Genomic DNA, 11,713 nt, shown 5'->3' with positions numbered 1-11,713 from the left:
CATTAAATTGTCATGAAATACATTTCTGTGTTTCTTCTTATAGCCTTACACAGCTGGCATGATTAGCCAAGTCATCCACATATTCTCCCACTGGTAATTAATGACAGACACTGAAACATTTCATAATTGTCATCCCAATAAATGCTTTAATATTCTATGACAGAGACCACTTGTATCACACCGTTGCCACACTGAAACATTTAATATTGCACACATCACCTCCTTCTCACTGCCAACTGCCAAACTACAGTAACATCACAAACCTATTGTTTTGTGAATTAACCTGTTTAAGATGCTACACGTAAAGTCCAAGGTTGATACATAATTTTGTAAAGTGACATGAAACACTCACTTAAGCAGGTGAAAGCACACACACACACACACACACACACACACACGCAGCCTCTTCCTTCTCTTAGTTCCTAAAGCCTTTTATAAAACAAGTTTTCTTCCTACGTTAACCATAGTCCACCCAGCAAAGGTTTGCGAGGGACAATGTAGAACATGGTTATTTTTCCTTGTATCGGATAAACTGTTCTCGTAAGGCTTTTGTCAAACAATCCTCCTGGCACGTTGTGCCTCTCCTATTGGCTACAAGCAGCTTTTGGGAATACAATAGTAATGGAACTGAAAGTGCCGTAAAGATTGACAAAGAGCTCAGTGCTTTTGCTCCGCCTTACTAAAGCGCATTAGCCTCAGGGTGTTTACATGGCATAGTGGATGATAAGTTAGCCAGCTAGCTTTTAAAATAAACTAAAAGTATACTTTAACATAACATTATTTTAAAGTTCTATATTACTGGTAGGCTTTATAGCCAAATCTATTGTTATTTTGGCCAGGGGGACTAGAAAATACAAAGTTATCAGCCTTATTTCACTGACTAAGATAGCTGGCTAGCTCACTTATGCTAGTTGTTGCACAGCTGAGGCTAAAGATAAGATAAACCTGTATTGATCCCCGGAGGGGCATTCAGGCTACATCCTGTTCTTGGAACATGGGTTGGAGACTCAGTGTGACATGGCAGGGGCTGACTGGTCTGGTTCACAGGGAGGAGACGTCGTTCTCGTGCCGGATGCGGGCGACGTGCTCCATCTGTCCAGAGTCAGACACGTCGTAGCTGGTCTTGTACTTGGCCAAGATCTTCATCAGAGGACGGAGCTTCAGCCACCATTGTTCCTTAGGGACCCTGTGACTGGAAGAGTGAACAAAACGACAGAATGAGGAAACCTTCCCTGCCAAATGGTGCCAAAACAACAGTATTCAAGTGTAAAGATCGCTACCAAAAAAGTACAATTTGTGCAACAAGTTGCCATGTCACTGTTTAGGAACAGTGACATGTTTTCAGTTTATATATATTTCATGCTATGTCAGTTTGCAACTTTGCACAGTAACGTATAAATATAACACTGACTGTCACTGGTAGCACCACCAACGGGTAACACTAAACTGAACATAATAGATTTCAATTGGGCTCATGACCTATATCCTGTCTCCCTCCAGTAACTGTCAAAGCACAAATGCCTAAAAAAGAAAGAAAGAAAATAATTTATTAAAAATAATATTAGTCTTACACAAAGTCAGTCTCATGTTTCAGCTGAGACAGAGGTTGGAAGTCCATGGCCCTGCGACGCATTCCCAGCAAGCAGCAGGTGTCTTCAGAGTTAGCAAACACTTTCCCTGTATGGTGGAGAAACATGGAAGGGATGTAGGTTTTACACACAGTAGAATACACATTATGGTAGACCTGCCCTGGACACATGCCTCAGTCGAACGCATTTATACACAGAAAAACCTGAGCCAAGATGAACTACACCTCACATAATACACTGTCCACACTCACTAGCATGCCATCAACTTTATATCAACATCAAGAAAGGTTTAACTTGCACAATTTAACATGATAAAATAAATCTGTATGCTATGCACAACGTTAAGGGTTCACACAGCAAATTATTAGTCACAGCTTAGATCATTGTTAGAATGTTAATTAGACTGATGTACCTTGTTTGAAATTGTCCTTGAGCTGTTTTGTGATCCACTGCATGGCCTTGGCAGCTACTTTGGTCCCAAAGTTCCTGTCAAACGGGGATGGAGCACCGCCCTGTGAAGGATATTGATGAAATGATCAATGAGTGATGGACAAATAATAAACTAAATACTTACGTTTTTTCGTGTAACATTTCAACTGCTGGCTAAACATTTCAAGATGTCTGTTTTAGTTCTAAAACTTTCTGCTGTCATTTCATGGTTTAATTAATCTCAGATAATCAACAAGTTAATATGAAAATGATAGATCGATGCAGCAGCCCTACTGTAAAGATTAAGAAAATCATTATGTATACAGTACATATTCACATTTGTTGAAAGTAAGTGTGTGTGTGTGTGTGTGTGTGTGTACTGTACCTGCTGCATGTGTCCAAGGACATTCTTCCTGCAGTCGAACACACCACGTCCCTCCTCAGAGTACAACTGGTAGATGAAATCTGTAGTGAAGTTCTCATTGGAGTTCTCATTCCTGTGAGACACATACACAGTGCGATTATAATCAGGCATGAAAGGATTGATTTAATACATTATTTTTAGTAATACAATCTGAGCAGTGATGCATTCTCTAAAAATGACCTGCTTCCTCAACACGTGAAAGTTTGAAATACGGAGACAAATTAATCGATTGTGAAAATAGTCAGCTGCAGCCCCTAGATATACTATAGAATTTTGCGTCTATCTGGCCAGAATATTAAGACTACAGATGCCAATCTTAGCACATGCACGCAGACAGAGCAATGTCACCTACAGGTAAACGCACAGTACTGTATGTCCTACATTCACACTACAGCTCTCTGTCGTGCTGGGAGTGCTTTCAAGAGTGTGATGACATAACGGGCTATAATAATAGACACCAACGATCACATTAAAAAAGTATCCTGCAGGGAAGATAGCTATAAGTGTTAGCTAAAGGATTTCATAGCTGAGTATTACTGTTGCAGTAACCATGCAGTTTTTGTCTGCCTGGTAAAACTCTGGTGTCTCCACACAAACACAGCGAGCGTGCACACACACACACACACCAGAACAGAAGGTCAGAGAAGTACGTCACCAGATGTCAAGGAAGCGTCACAGTGTAGTCATCTAAGAAAACTATCGAACAAACGAACTCTCTCTAGACATCTAGGAAACGACCTTCATCACAAAATGTCAAAGGAACCGCAATCACAATGCAACAAACCATGGACTAATTCTACCATAAAGTTTAATTGTAAACATTATAAACCACCGCTCTCTTTTTACTCATCTGCTTCCCCTGCCTCAACCTTGGTTACAATTATATATGTCCAAAGTGGTTTCTATTAATAGACCAGATAAATAAGTCTCACACCTGTATCAACGCTAGAAACAAAAACTATTAGATATAAAGTACAAACATTCTCTTATGGTAAACCAAACAGCACTCACCTCAGAACCAAACCTCTCTGAATGCTCGTCTTCATCTTCTCAGTTAGATGCTCCACATTGGCCTGAACGCAGCGAGAGAGAGATTAAGTGAGACAGAGAAAGAGAGACAGTGAGAGAGACACAGACAGAGCAAGAGAGAGAGAGAGTGAGACAGATATTACATCACATTACGCAGGTTGATGTTGTCTCTGTCTGTCTATAACCTACATGAGATGTAACCAGCCACAAACCAGCCCCTTCAATCTTAGAAGGCGGACACGATGCAGGGTGCTATTATGACCACTAGGGGTCACTCTTTACCCTTTACTGCTTTACTGCTAGGTCTCATTTTTAATAGGTTGAATTGAGGCATAATTACAATGCGGTAGGCAGTTATAATATAAATGCAATACTATGACCCTAATGATGTTTTACCCATTTTGTAAAACAACTCACTGAAAAACATTTGATCTAACTACTTACACAGGAATCAGGATACATTACAATAATGAACGGCTGGAATGCCTTCTGTATAAATGTGAGTATGGACAAACCACTAAATCCATCTCAGATAAGATTCTATTAGAAACCTTCTCATGCAACTTCCATGACATTTGTGTCAATCATGGAAGGAAGGAAGTGTTTCTGTGAGTTATTAATACATCCATCACACATGCTGCTGTGATGTAGGACTAGGTCACCTGCTCACTCCCAGACTATACACATTACACTGTATACTATACTATATACACTACATACTATACACTGACAGACAGTCAGTGGCTGAATGGCACCTATTGGTCATTGTTCAGTTATTCAGTTAATGATCTTATATTTGCAGAAACAGACTTCAATGTAATGCACATTAATCATCAACATGTACCGTAAATCCTCAAATTGTGATCCGGGAAGGAAACATAGAAGAAGGCCTATATTTCTAATTTTCAAACAGATCACAATGGATGAAACCACATTTTGTGTGAGTTTGAACCCAGTAATATGTACTCTGTTCATTTATTGAAACAAAGTACTGTATGAAATATTAAACATGGTCACTCACTGCTAATTTCCAGCAGAACCTCTGAGGGTGCACGCACCGCTCTCTGACCTGTCCGGAGGACCTCCCTTCCTGGATACCAGACGGTACCAGTCCCCCTGCCAACACTCTTCGACACTTGTCCTTTCCGAAGTTTTCCGGACGCAGTTTGCCCGGGAAGCGAGGCACGGAAACGGATTAGGGCACCAACACGTGCGTGCACCTCGCCATTCCGGATTAGTAACAACGCACCGTTCGTTCCAGAGCAATGGCCGCTTTTAGCCGAAAAGCGCAGATCTACAAGCTGGGGAAAACACTTTTCTCGCGTTTTTTCCCCATTAGGTCTTTAATGGTAGTCATTGACTCAGGCATGCTCTGTCTTCCTATTTCTATTGATTGAACCACATGACGTCACAGCCCAGCAGGAAATAAAGATCTACTCAAGCCCACAATTAGCAGTTGCTGTTATTAAGTATTAATTTGCTTGATTGTCTGTCAGTCAGACATTTTATTAGAGAGAGAGAGAGAGAGAGAGAGAGAGAGAGAGAGAGAGGCCTGTGATGTTTAAAGGGATCATTTAAGACAGGGGTACCCAAAAGGTAGATCGTGATCTACCCCAGTAGATCACAAAGGCTTTACAGGTAGATCACATGACATGGCCCTAAACAATATAGAAAAATTAAAAAGGGAAAAATGGCACACAACGTCAGTAGCATTACAAATTCTATTTTCCCCCTATATTGTCTTATATGTAATGCCAGTGCCGCTATTCCAAAGCCCCTTCGGGTACATTTTTTTAACTATTTTCAGCAATGGGATAATATTTTGGGTGGGTAGATCTGGTTGAGGAGGTCATTTTGAAAGTAGCTCTCAAGTCAAAAACGTGCGGGCATCCTTGATTTAAGAGCTCCGGCTGAGCTCAACAATGGAGAGGGAACTTTTTACTGACAGGGTATATGTGTGCAAGTGCCTGCAGGATACATGTGTGAATAACAACAGTGTACTGTATACCTCACCTGCAGTTCAAGAGTACTGATTATGAACAACAACAGTTTATGTCTCATGTGATGCAGGATGGATGAATAACAACAGTTATATGTCCCATCTTATATCTTATTATATGTCCCATCTTCAGTTGAGGATACATTTTAAGAATAACAGCAGTGTACATGTATATCCCATCTTCAATCCAGGATACTTTATAAAGAACAGTGTATGTCTCACTTAATGCAGGATTCATTCATTATTTAACAGCAGTGTATATTTCGACTCTCACCTGCAGTTGTTCAGTATACAGTGTGTAGGTCTCATCTAGTGCAGGATACATTCATGCAAAACAGTGTACTGAGCATTGGTTCTCAAAGTGGGGTCAGGGGACCGCCATGGTTCCATGAGGGGGTTCCAAATGGACACTTAAAGGACCGTGACTCTGAGTTATTAGAGTCCTTGACATGGAAAGGTTTTAGAACCATGGAATAAAGTAACGAAGTCTGAAGTGAAATACCATGCCGCTTGGGGTCAGTACGTATTATATACTGTACTTTGACTTACTGTACTTGACAGTACTTGACAGTGACTTACCGTCACTGTGATATTACAGTATATTATGTCTCACCTGCAGCTCACGGATGTCAAAGGGTTCTTCATGGATGTAGACGGCGTCGGCCCCTGCAGCCAGACCCCCCACACTGGCCAGGTAGCCACAGTAGCCCCCCATGGTCTCAATGATGAACACACGCCGCTTCGTTCCACTGGCTGACTGCTTAATGCGGTCACAGGTCTGTGCAAGCATGCACGCATACACACACACGTGCGCACACGGCACGCAAGCACCCACGCCAAGGGTAGCCAGACATACAGTGCATAGATATCCAAGGAATATACACATGGACACAAACAGATACACATATACAGTGTACATACACACCAAAGTAAACCATGAGAACACAAACAGGGGTAGGGCACGCACACAGCCACACAGACAGACAGACAGACAGACAGACAGACAGACAGACAGACACACACACACACACACACACACACACACACACACACACACACACACACAGTCATTAATCAACATAATGATAGATTTCCCCATACGTTTGGCATGCAAGTGAAAACATTCTTTTGTAAAAACACAATATAAAACTGACAGCGTCAAAACATGCCTGCTATCTTTTACATGCTACATGCAGACCTGGGTCCAATAAACGATTCATAGAATTATTTGCCTTTGTGTTAAGAGTCTGGGAGACCAGCTGGGTGGGATTTGGCACATTAATTATTTTTAATTAATATTGAAACGACATTCAAATGCTCAATTGTCTATCGGAACAAAATGTTTTGTTTTATTGAACATTTTCCTGCATTTGGTACCACAATGAGACAACAACCGGAAGCTCGCTACTCGCTACCCGTTGTGAGCTTGTAGATCGCCTATTTTAAGAGATTTGGTGGCAGAGTGAAAAAAGGACCCACGAGTTTACCCGTGAGACATAAGGCTTTCACAAAGAGTCCAAACACCTAACCAGAGAAATATTATAGCAACTACACTACACATTCATGCAGGTATAGAATATGTATTCAACCTTTACATTGCAACAGTTGAGCTTGTTGGTGTAGTCTCCTGTGGCAGCCAAGAGGTCAGTGATGGTTGACAGTCAATATGTGGCCACCATAACACCAACATACTTACTTTTCTAACAGTGGTTCCTGCTGATTATCTCTGTATACTGTGTGTAAATAATATATACAGTAGCTTCATTTTTTCGTTTTTACTCTAACCTTGCTTTTTTGTTCTTTCCATAATCATTAGTTTTTTTTACATTTCACAAGTAAAGCAACTAGCTAGACTAATTTAAAGATAAATGTATTACTTTCTATTGATCTAAACAAAGTAATGTAGGATCAAGAGTAGTAGCGCGCAATGGACCTCTTGAAGACAGTTGCTGGCCGCAAAGTGAACTGAGATCAATCAAAGTGTAGAAAATAGAGCACTGTAGCTTTGCCAATTTCTATTTAGGCGTTACACAGAGTCTTCAGTCTGAAAGAAGAGCGTGGTCTCCAAACGTCACTCTGTGTAACTCTGAAATAAAGCTTTTGCAAAGGGAGCTACAGTGTGAGGCTCTATTTTCTTTTTAAATTTCCAGTACTGTACCGTCTCCTTGACGACTATACCTTACCTCCACGATGGCATTGAGTGAGGTGTCAGCCCCGATGCTGAGGTCAGTGCCCGGTACATTGTTACTAATGGTGGCAGGCACTATGATCATGGGGACGCAGAACTCCTCGTGGTACTTCCGGAGCTCGTAGAGCTGCAGCAGACACTCAATGGCCTGTACGGCCGGGCCATTAACAAGCGGTTAGAAACCCACCAGGGGCGCACTACACAGAGAGCCTTACAGTGCTACAGTATGTTACTGTACTGTGTGGTGGGAAAGGCTACAATGTTAGGCAGGACGTCTAAAGAAGTCTGAAGGGGCTCCCTTGGCTTGTGTCCTTTTGGGCTGCGTTTGGAGCAGACAGGTCTGGAAATCAGGCCTCTCTCTGCTTTTCTGCACCTTTTATAGAAAGTGACTTCAAAATCAATATTGACTGCTGATTGTCTGTCAATGTATGCAAAGCCTGAAGGGGTAAATGCACCATTTACCAAAGCTATAATGAGTTTCAAGAAGATTAGTAAAGGTGATTGCACACTGGTGTGTTTTTGTTACTGCGTTTTGCCGAAAGTAGTAGGCCATCACTAGCTGTCAGCCTGTGACAAACATCCAACTAGACCCCACTAGACAGCTGCGGAAAACAGATAAAATAGACCCTGGTCTGAAAAAACTTCATACGGACGAAATATTCGGCGGCATTGTGCAAACGTGAATGATATATAAAGTGAGGTCGATTTTTTTCTTTTACGTCCTCCGAAATTCGTCCAAAAAACGCACCAGTGTGGAAACACCTTAACTGATCCAACATTCCCTTGGACAAAACAAGCTAAACTGTACATGTCAGGTCTGCTACTTTATGGGAGAACAGTACAAACAACAAGCCAGTAATAGTGAGGAAACAGGGAAAGGAAGCCACTTCAGATCATTGAGGGTGCGTTGGGATATAGCATACTGAGTGCACTGTGCAATACAAACTAATATGTGAGAGCGCTCCTGGTGCGCCTATCCGAACGCACCCTATGACACAGTCCTGTAACATGTAGAGTGCCTGCTGTGTGGGTGTGACTCTCTCCATGTGATAGAGGGCTTTGGCTTCCCATTGGCCGAGAGGGGACATGAGGGGCGGAGCTGTCAACCTGACCGACGTCTAACGGTGATGAACAGGATGGATCAGGATCACACTAGCGACATTTCCATTTTTGTCCTGGAGCTTGAGTAGCAGTACGCGTCAGGCATCCAGACAATGTTCAGTCAAAACAAGATGCAGGAGGGGCCTTGGTCTGGTTCAAACCAACAATGATATGAATGACACTTAGTATTTACATGAATGAAAACAGGTTAGTGATGTTCTAATGAATAGTTATGTCACTTAAAGGAACTAATGTTTAGAATCTCAAGAAGTTAAATGTTCCGCAATTGATATTCCTCAACAGAGGACCATCCCCGGTCACAGGGTCTTTTTGTCCCATCTGTACCAAATCTAACCTATTTGGATGATTATACAAAAATGGCTTTAATGATGGCTGAAAGGTTAGGTTAGTTTGACTGATGTAATTGCCAAAACAAAAGGTTTTAATAATAGTAGTAACACCTACCCAACATGCAACATTTAGTTTTGAAGAGCAAGTGTGTGGTGTTATGTTGTATTGTACCAGACCATGCACCAGTCATCTGCTGTTTACCAAACACACACATACGCACGTTGCTGCGGGTCATTCCAAGGCCAGGCCACGGGCCAAACATGCCACAGAACATGTCACTGCATGCCTCTAACACTTACCTGGGATACATGCTGAGCTGCTTAGCTTGTCTCCGACATTAACCAGCGAGAACTATGTGTTCTGTACGACACACGCTAACTACACTCTCCAGCCACACTTACATCAGTAATGGCGTTCAGAGCAGTGTCTGCACCAATGCTGAGGTCTGAACCAGGTATATTGTTGGAGACCGTAGCCGGGACCATAACCATAGGAACACAGAACTCGCTATGTTTGTCCCGCAAGTCGGAAAGCTCCAGCAGTCCAAGGTAGGCCTGCAGTAATGAGGCAGAGCCATGAGGGTTTGTCAGAAGTTATGGGACATGGACAAGGCGTGGGAGGGGCTTATATAATCGCTTGAAATACCTGCAATTTACTAGTTGGGTAAGTAGGAACGACTCTCCCACTGCCTATGTTGGGGATTTATGTTAATGCAGATCCCAGCAATGTACTGGTATTCCAGTGGAAACACAGGTTACATTGGGGGAAACTGGAGGTGTTAAATAGACCGGGGGGGGGGTAAAGATTGTAAGGGCAGTGACAGGTTGAGGGAGGGGCTTGTATATGGGAGCCTGGGGTGTCTACAGGTGCTAATATTAACCCATGTATTCACTTTGCATCATGCATAGTTGTTTAACTTGTTTACATGACCAATAGATGAAGGCAAGGCGATAATCAGGAGTCTGAATATAATCCAAAAGTATAATATTTGTGATTTATTAGAATATAAATCCATAAATTATAGACTATGCAAGTTGGAGAACAGTTACTATCTTTGGCTGGCAGTAGAGGTACGACCTGAGATAGAAAATATGGATTAAGTGTTGTGGAGAGAGGAGGTGTGTTTTGATCAAGCCCCCAGAACGGCTGGGCAACGTTGAAGCCACCGGCGGTAGTGGTCAAAACTGGGCTGGGCCCAGGATAAATTCATGAATTAATTTCGTGACGTAGGTACCGCAAGAACAGCGCGAGGGCCGAGGGGTACTATCATAGGAGGCAACCAATCATATCAACGCTCGAGGGGTACTACCCGGAAGACTGACGAAGTCTTCCGGGTAGTACCCCTCAAGCGTTGATATGATGCAAAATGAATACATTGATTAATAGTATCACCTGTAGGACACCCCAGGCTCCCATATACAAGCCCCTCCCTCAACCTGTCACTGCTGCCCTTCAAAACGCCACTGAGCAACTTCTATTGAAGTTAATAGTGGAGGGTGGGGGGCTGTCGCTCCTCACGCACTCTCTAGATATATTATAACTCTATGTTTTTTTATACTAGAGGAAATGGAACACTGACAGGGTGTGGGAGGGGCGTAGTGGTTGGTGGGGCCATGGGGAGGGAGCCAGGCCTATCACGACGGACGCCGCGACACATGGGAAGCTCCACACAGACAGACAGGGATGGGTCAAACACTGGGAGAGAACCCATGTTATGATTCATGAAACAATCTAGGATTGTGACTAGATTGTATAGTAAATGGAGCTGAATGATATGAATGATATGAATAAACATGTTCAAATGAAAGTGGTTATACACGTGAAACAACAGTGAGAATGGATGAAAAAGGATTCAAATTCAATACACAATATGATGATACCATATGGCAATGTTTCTCAGTTGGGGCAAGCAGACCCCTATCCGGTCTGTGTAATTCAAGCAGTCCCTGAAATAATGAAAATATATATAATATCCCATGGCCTTTAGGCCTACAGATATATTGTATTTGCTCAAATAGTGACTGTGAGCTCGATTCAATCTCAACGGCATAAGGTAAGTGGCTTTTCTTTTAGACAGCCTTGTATTAGAGGTAGATAAAGCCATCTCTTTGATAAGTATATTTGTTCATATTTTAGTATAAAGCCTCATTTTGATCCGGTCCTTAAACTCAACATTTCCTGTATCTGTTTCTGGGAACGGATAAAGGATACAGAGAAGCCCTCTAGCATTTCAGTGAAATCTAGATACAAATACAAATAAGAATAAGTGTATACCACACATGATATTTTATACAGTTGTATTACAATGAACCGGTTTACAATTAGCCTATAATGCAATTCCTGTTTCTGTCTAATTGTTTTTCGGGGGGGGGGGGGGGGGGGGGGGGGGTGGGGGGGGGGATCCAGTTAAGTACCCCAAAAAGGTTGAGAACCACTGCCATATGTTATAATAATATGAAACAATATTTGTAAACAATTAAAAACTACAGTACTCATACTACTCAATAATAATGGAGATAGTTTGATATCATCTAGCCCTGAAACATGACTGAGTCTGTTTTTTGGGACTGCTTCATTTACAAAGCAAACGTGTACAGAAACGT

At 42.1% G+C, this 11,713-nt stretch overlaps 1 protein-coding gene across 5 annotated transcripts in view; it reads right to left on the bottom strand.

The window, feature by feature from the left end:
• Positions 1–181: 181 nt before the first annotated feature.
• Positions 182–11,713, bottom strand: part of LOC310870914 (ATP-dependent 6-phosphofructokinase, platelet type-like) — a 49,714-nt gene continuing 38,182 nt past the window's right edge. For 3 of the 5 annotated variants that reach the window (XM_083782283.1, XM_083782284.1, XM_083782287.1), the window contains 7 exons: positions 9,512–9,664; positions 6,084–6,248; positions 3,454–3,515; positions 2,404–2,515; positions 2,002–2,101; positions 1,572–1,677; positions 182–1,192 (listed from right to left, as the gene is read on the bottom strand). In XM_083782283.1, coding sequence (XP_083638409.1) covers positions 1,042–1,192; positions 1,572–1,677; positions 2,002–2,101; positions 2,404–2,515; positions 3,454–3,515; positions 6,084–6,248; positions 9,512–9,664 — 849 coding nt within the window. In that variant the 3' untranslated portion in view covers positions 182–1,041. Of the gene's footprint in view, positions 1,193–1,571; positions 1,678–2,001; positions 2,102–2,403; positions 2,516–3,453; positions 3,516–6,083; positions 6,249–7,653; positions 7,807–9,511; positions 9,665–11,713 lie in introns of all 5 variants that reach the window. The other 2 variants (XM_083782285.1, XM_083782286.1) reach the window with 1 other exon arrangement.

Source organism: Protomyctophum parallelum (assembly GCF_964188405.1).
Source record: "Protomyctophum parallelum genome assembly, chromosome: 14".
In the NCBI taxonomy this organism is placed as follows: Eukaryota; Metazoa; Chordata; class Actinopteri; order Myctophiformes; family Myctophidae; genus Protomyctophum; species Protomyctophum parallelum.
Note: the sequence above shows the minus strand (reverse complement) of the source record. Positions and strands in the feature narration are given on the sequence as shown.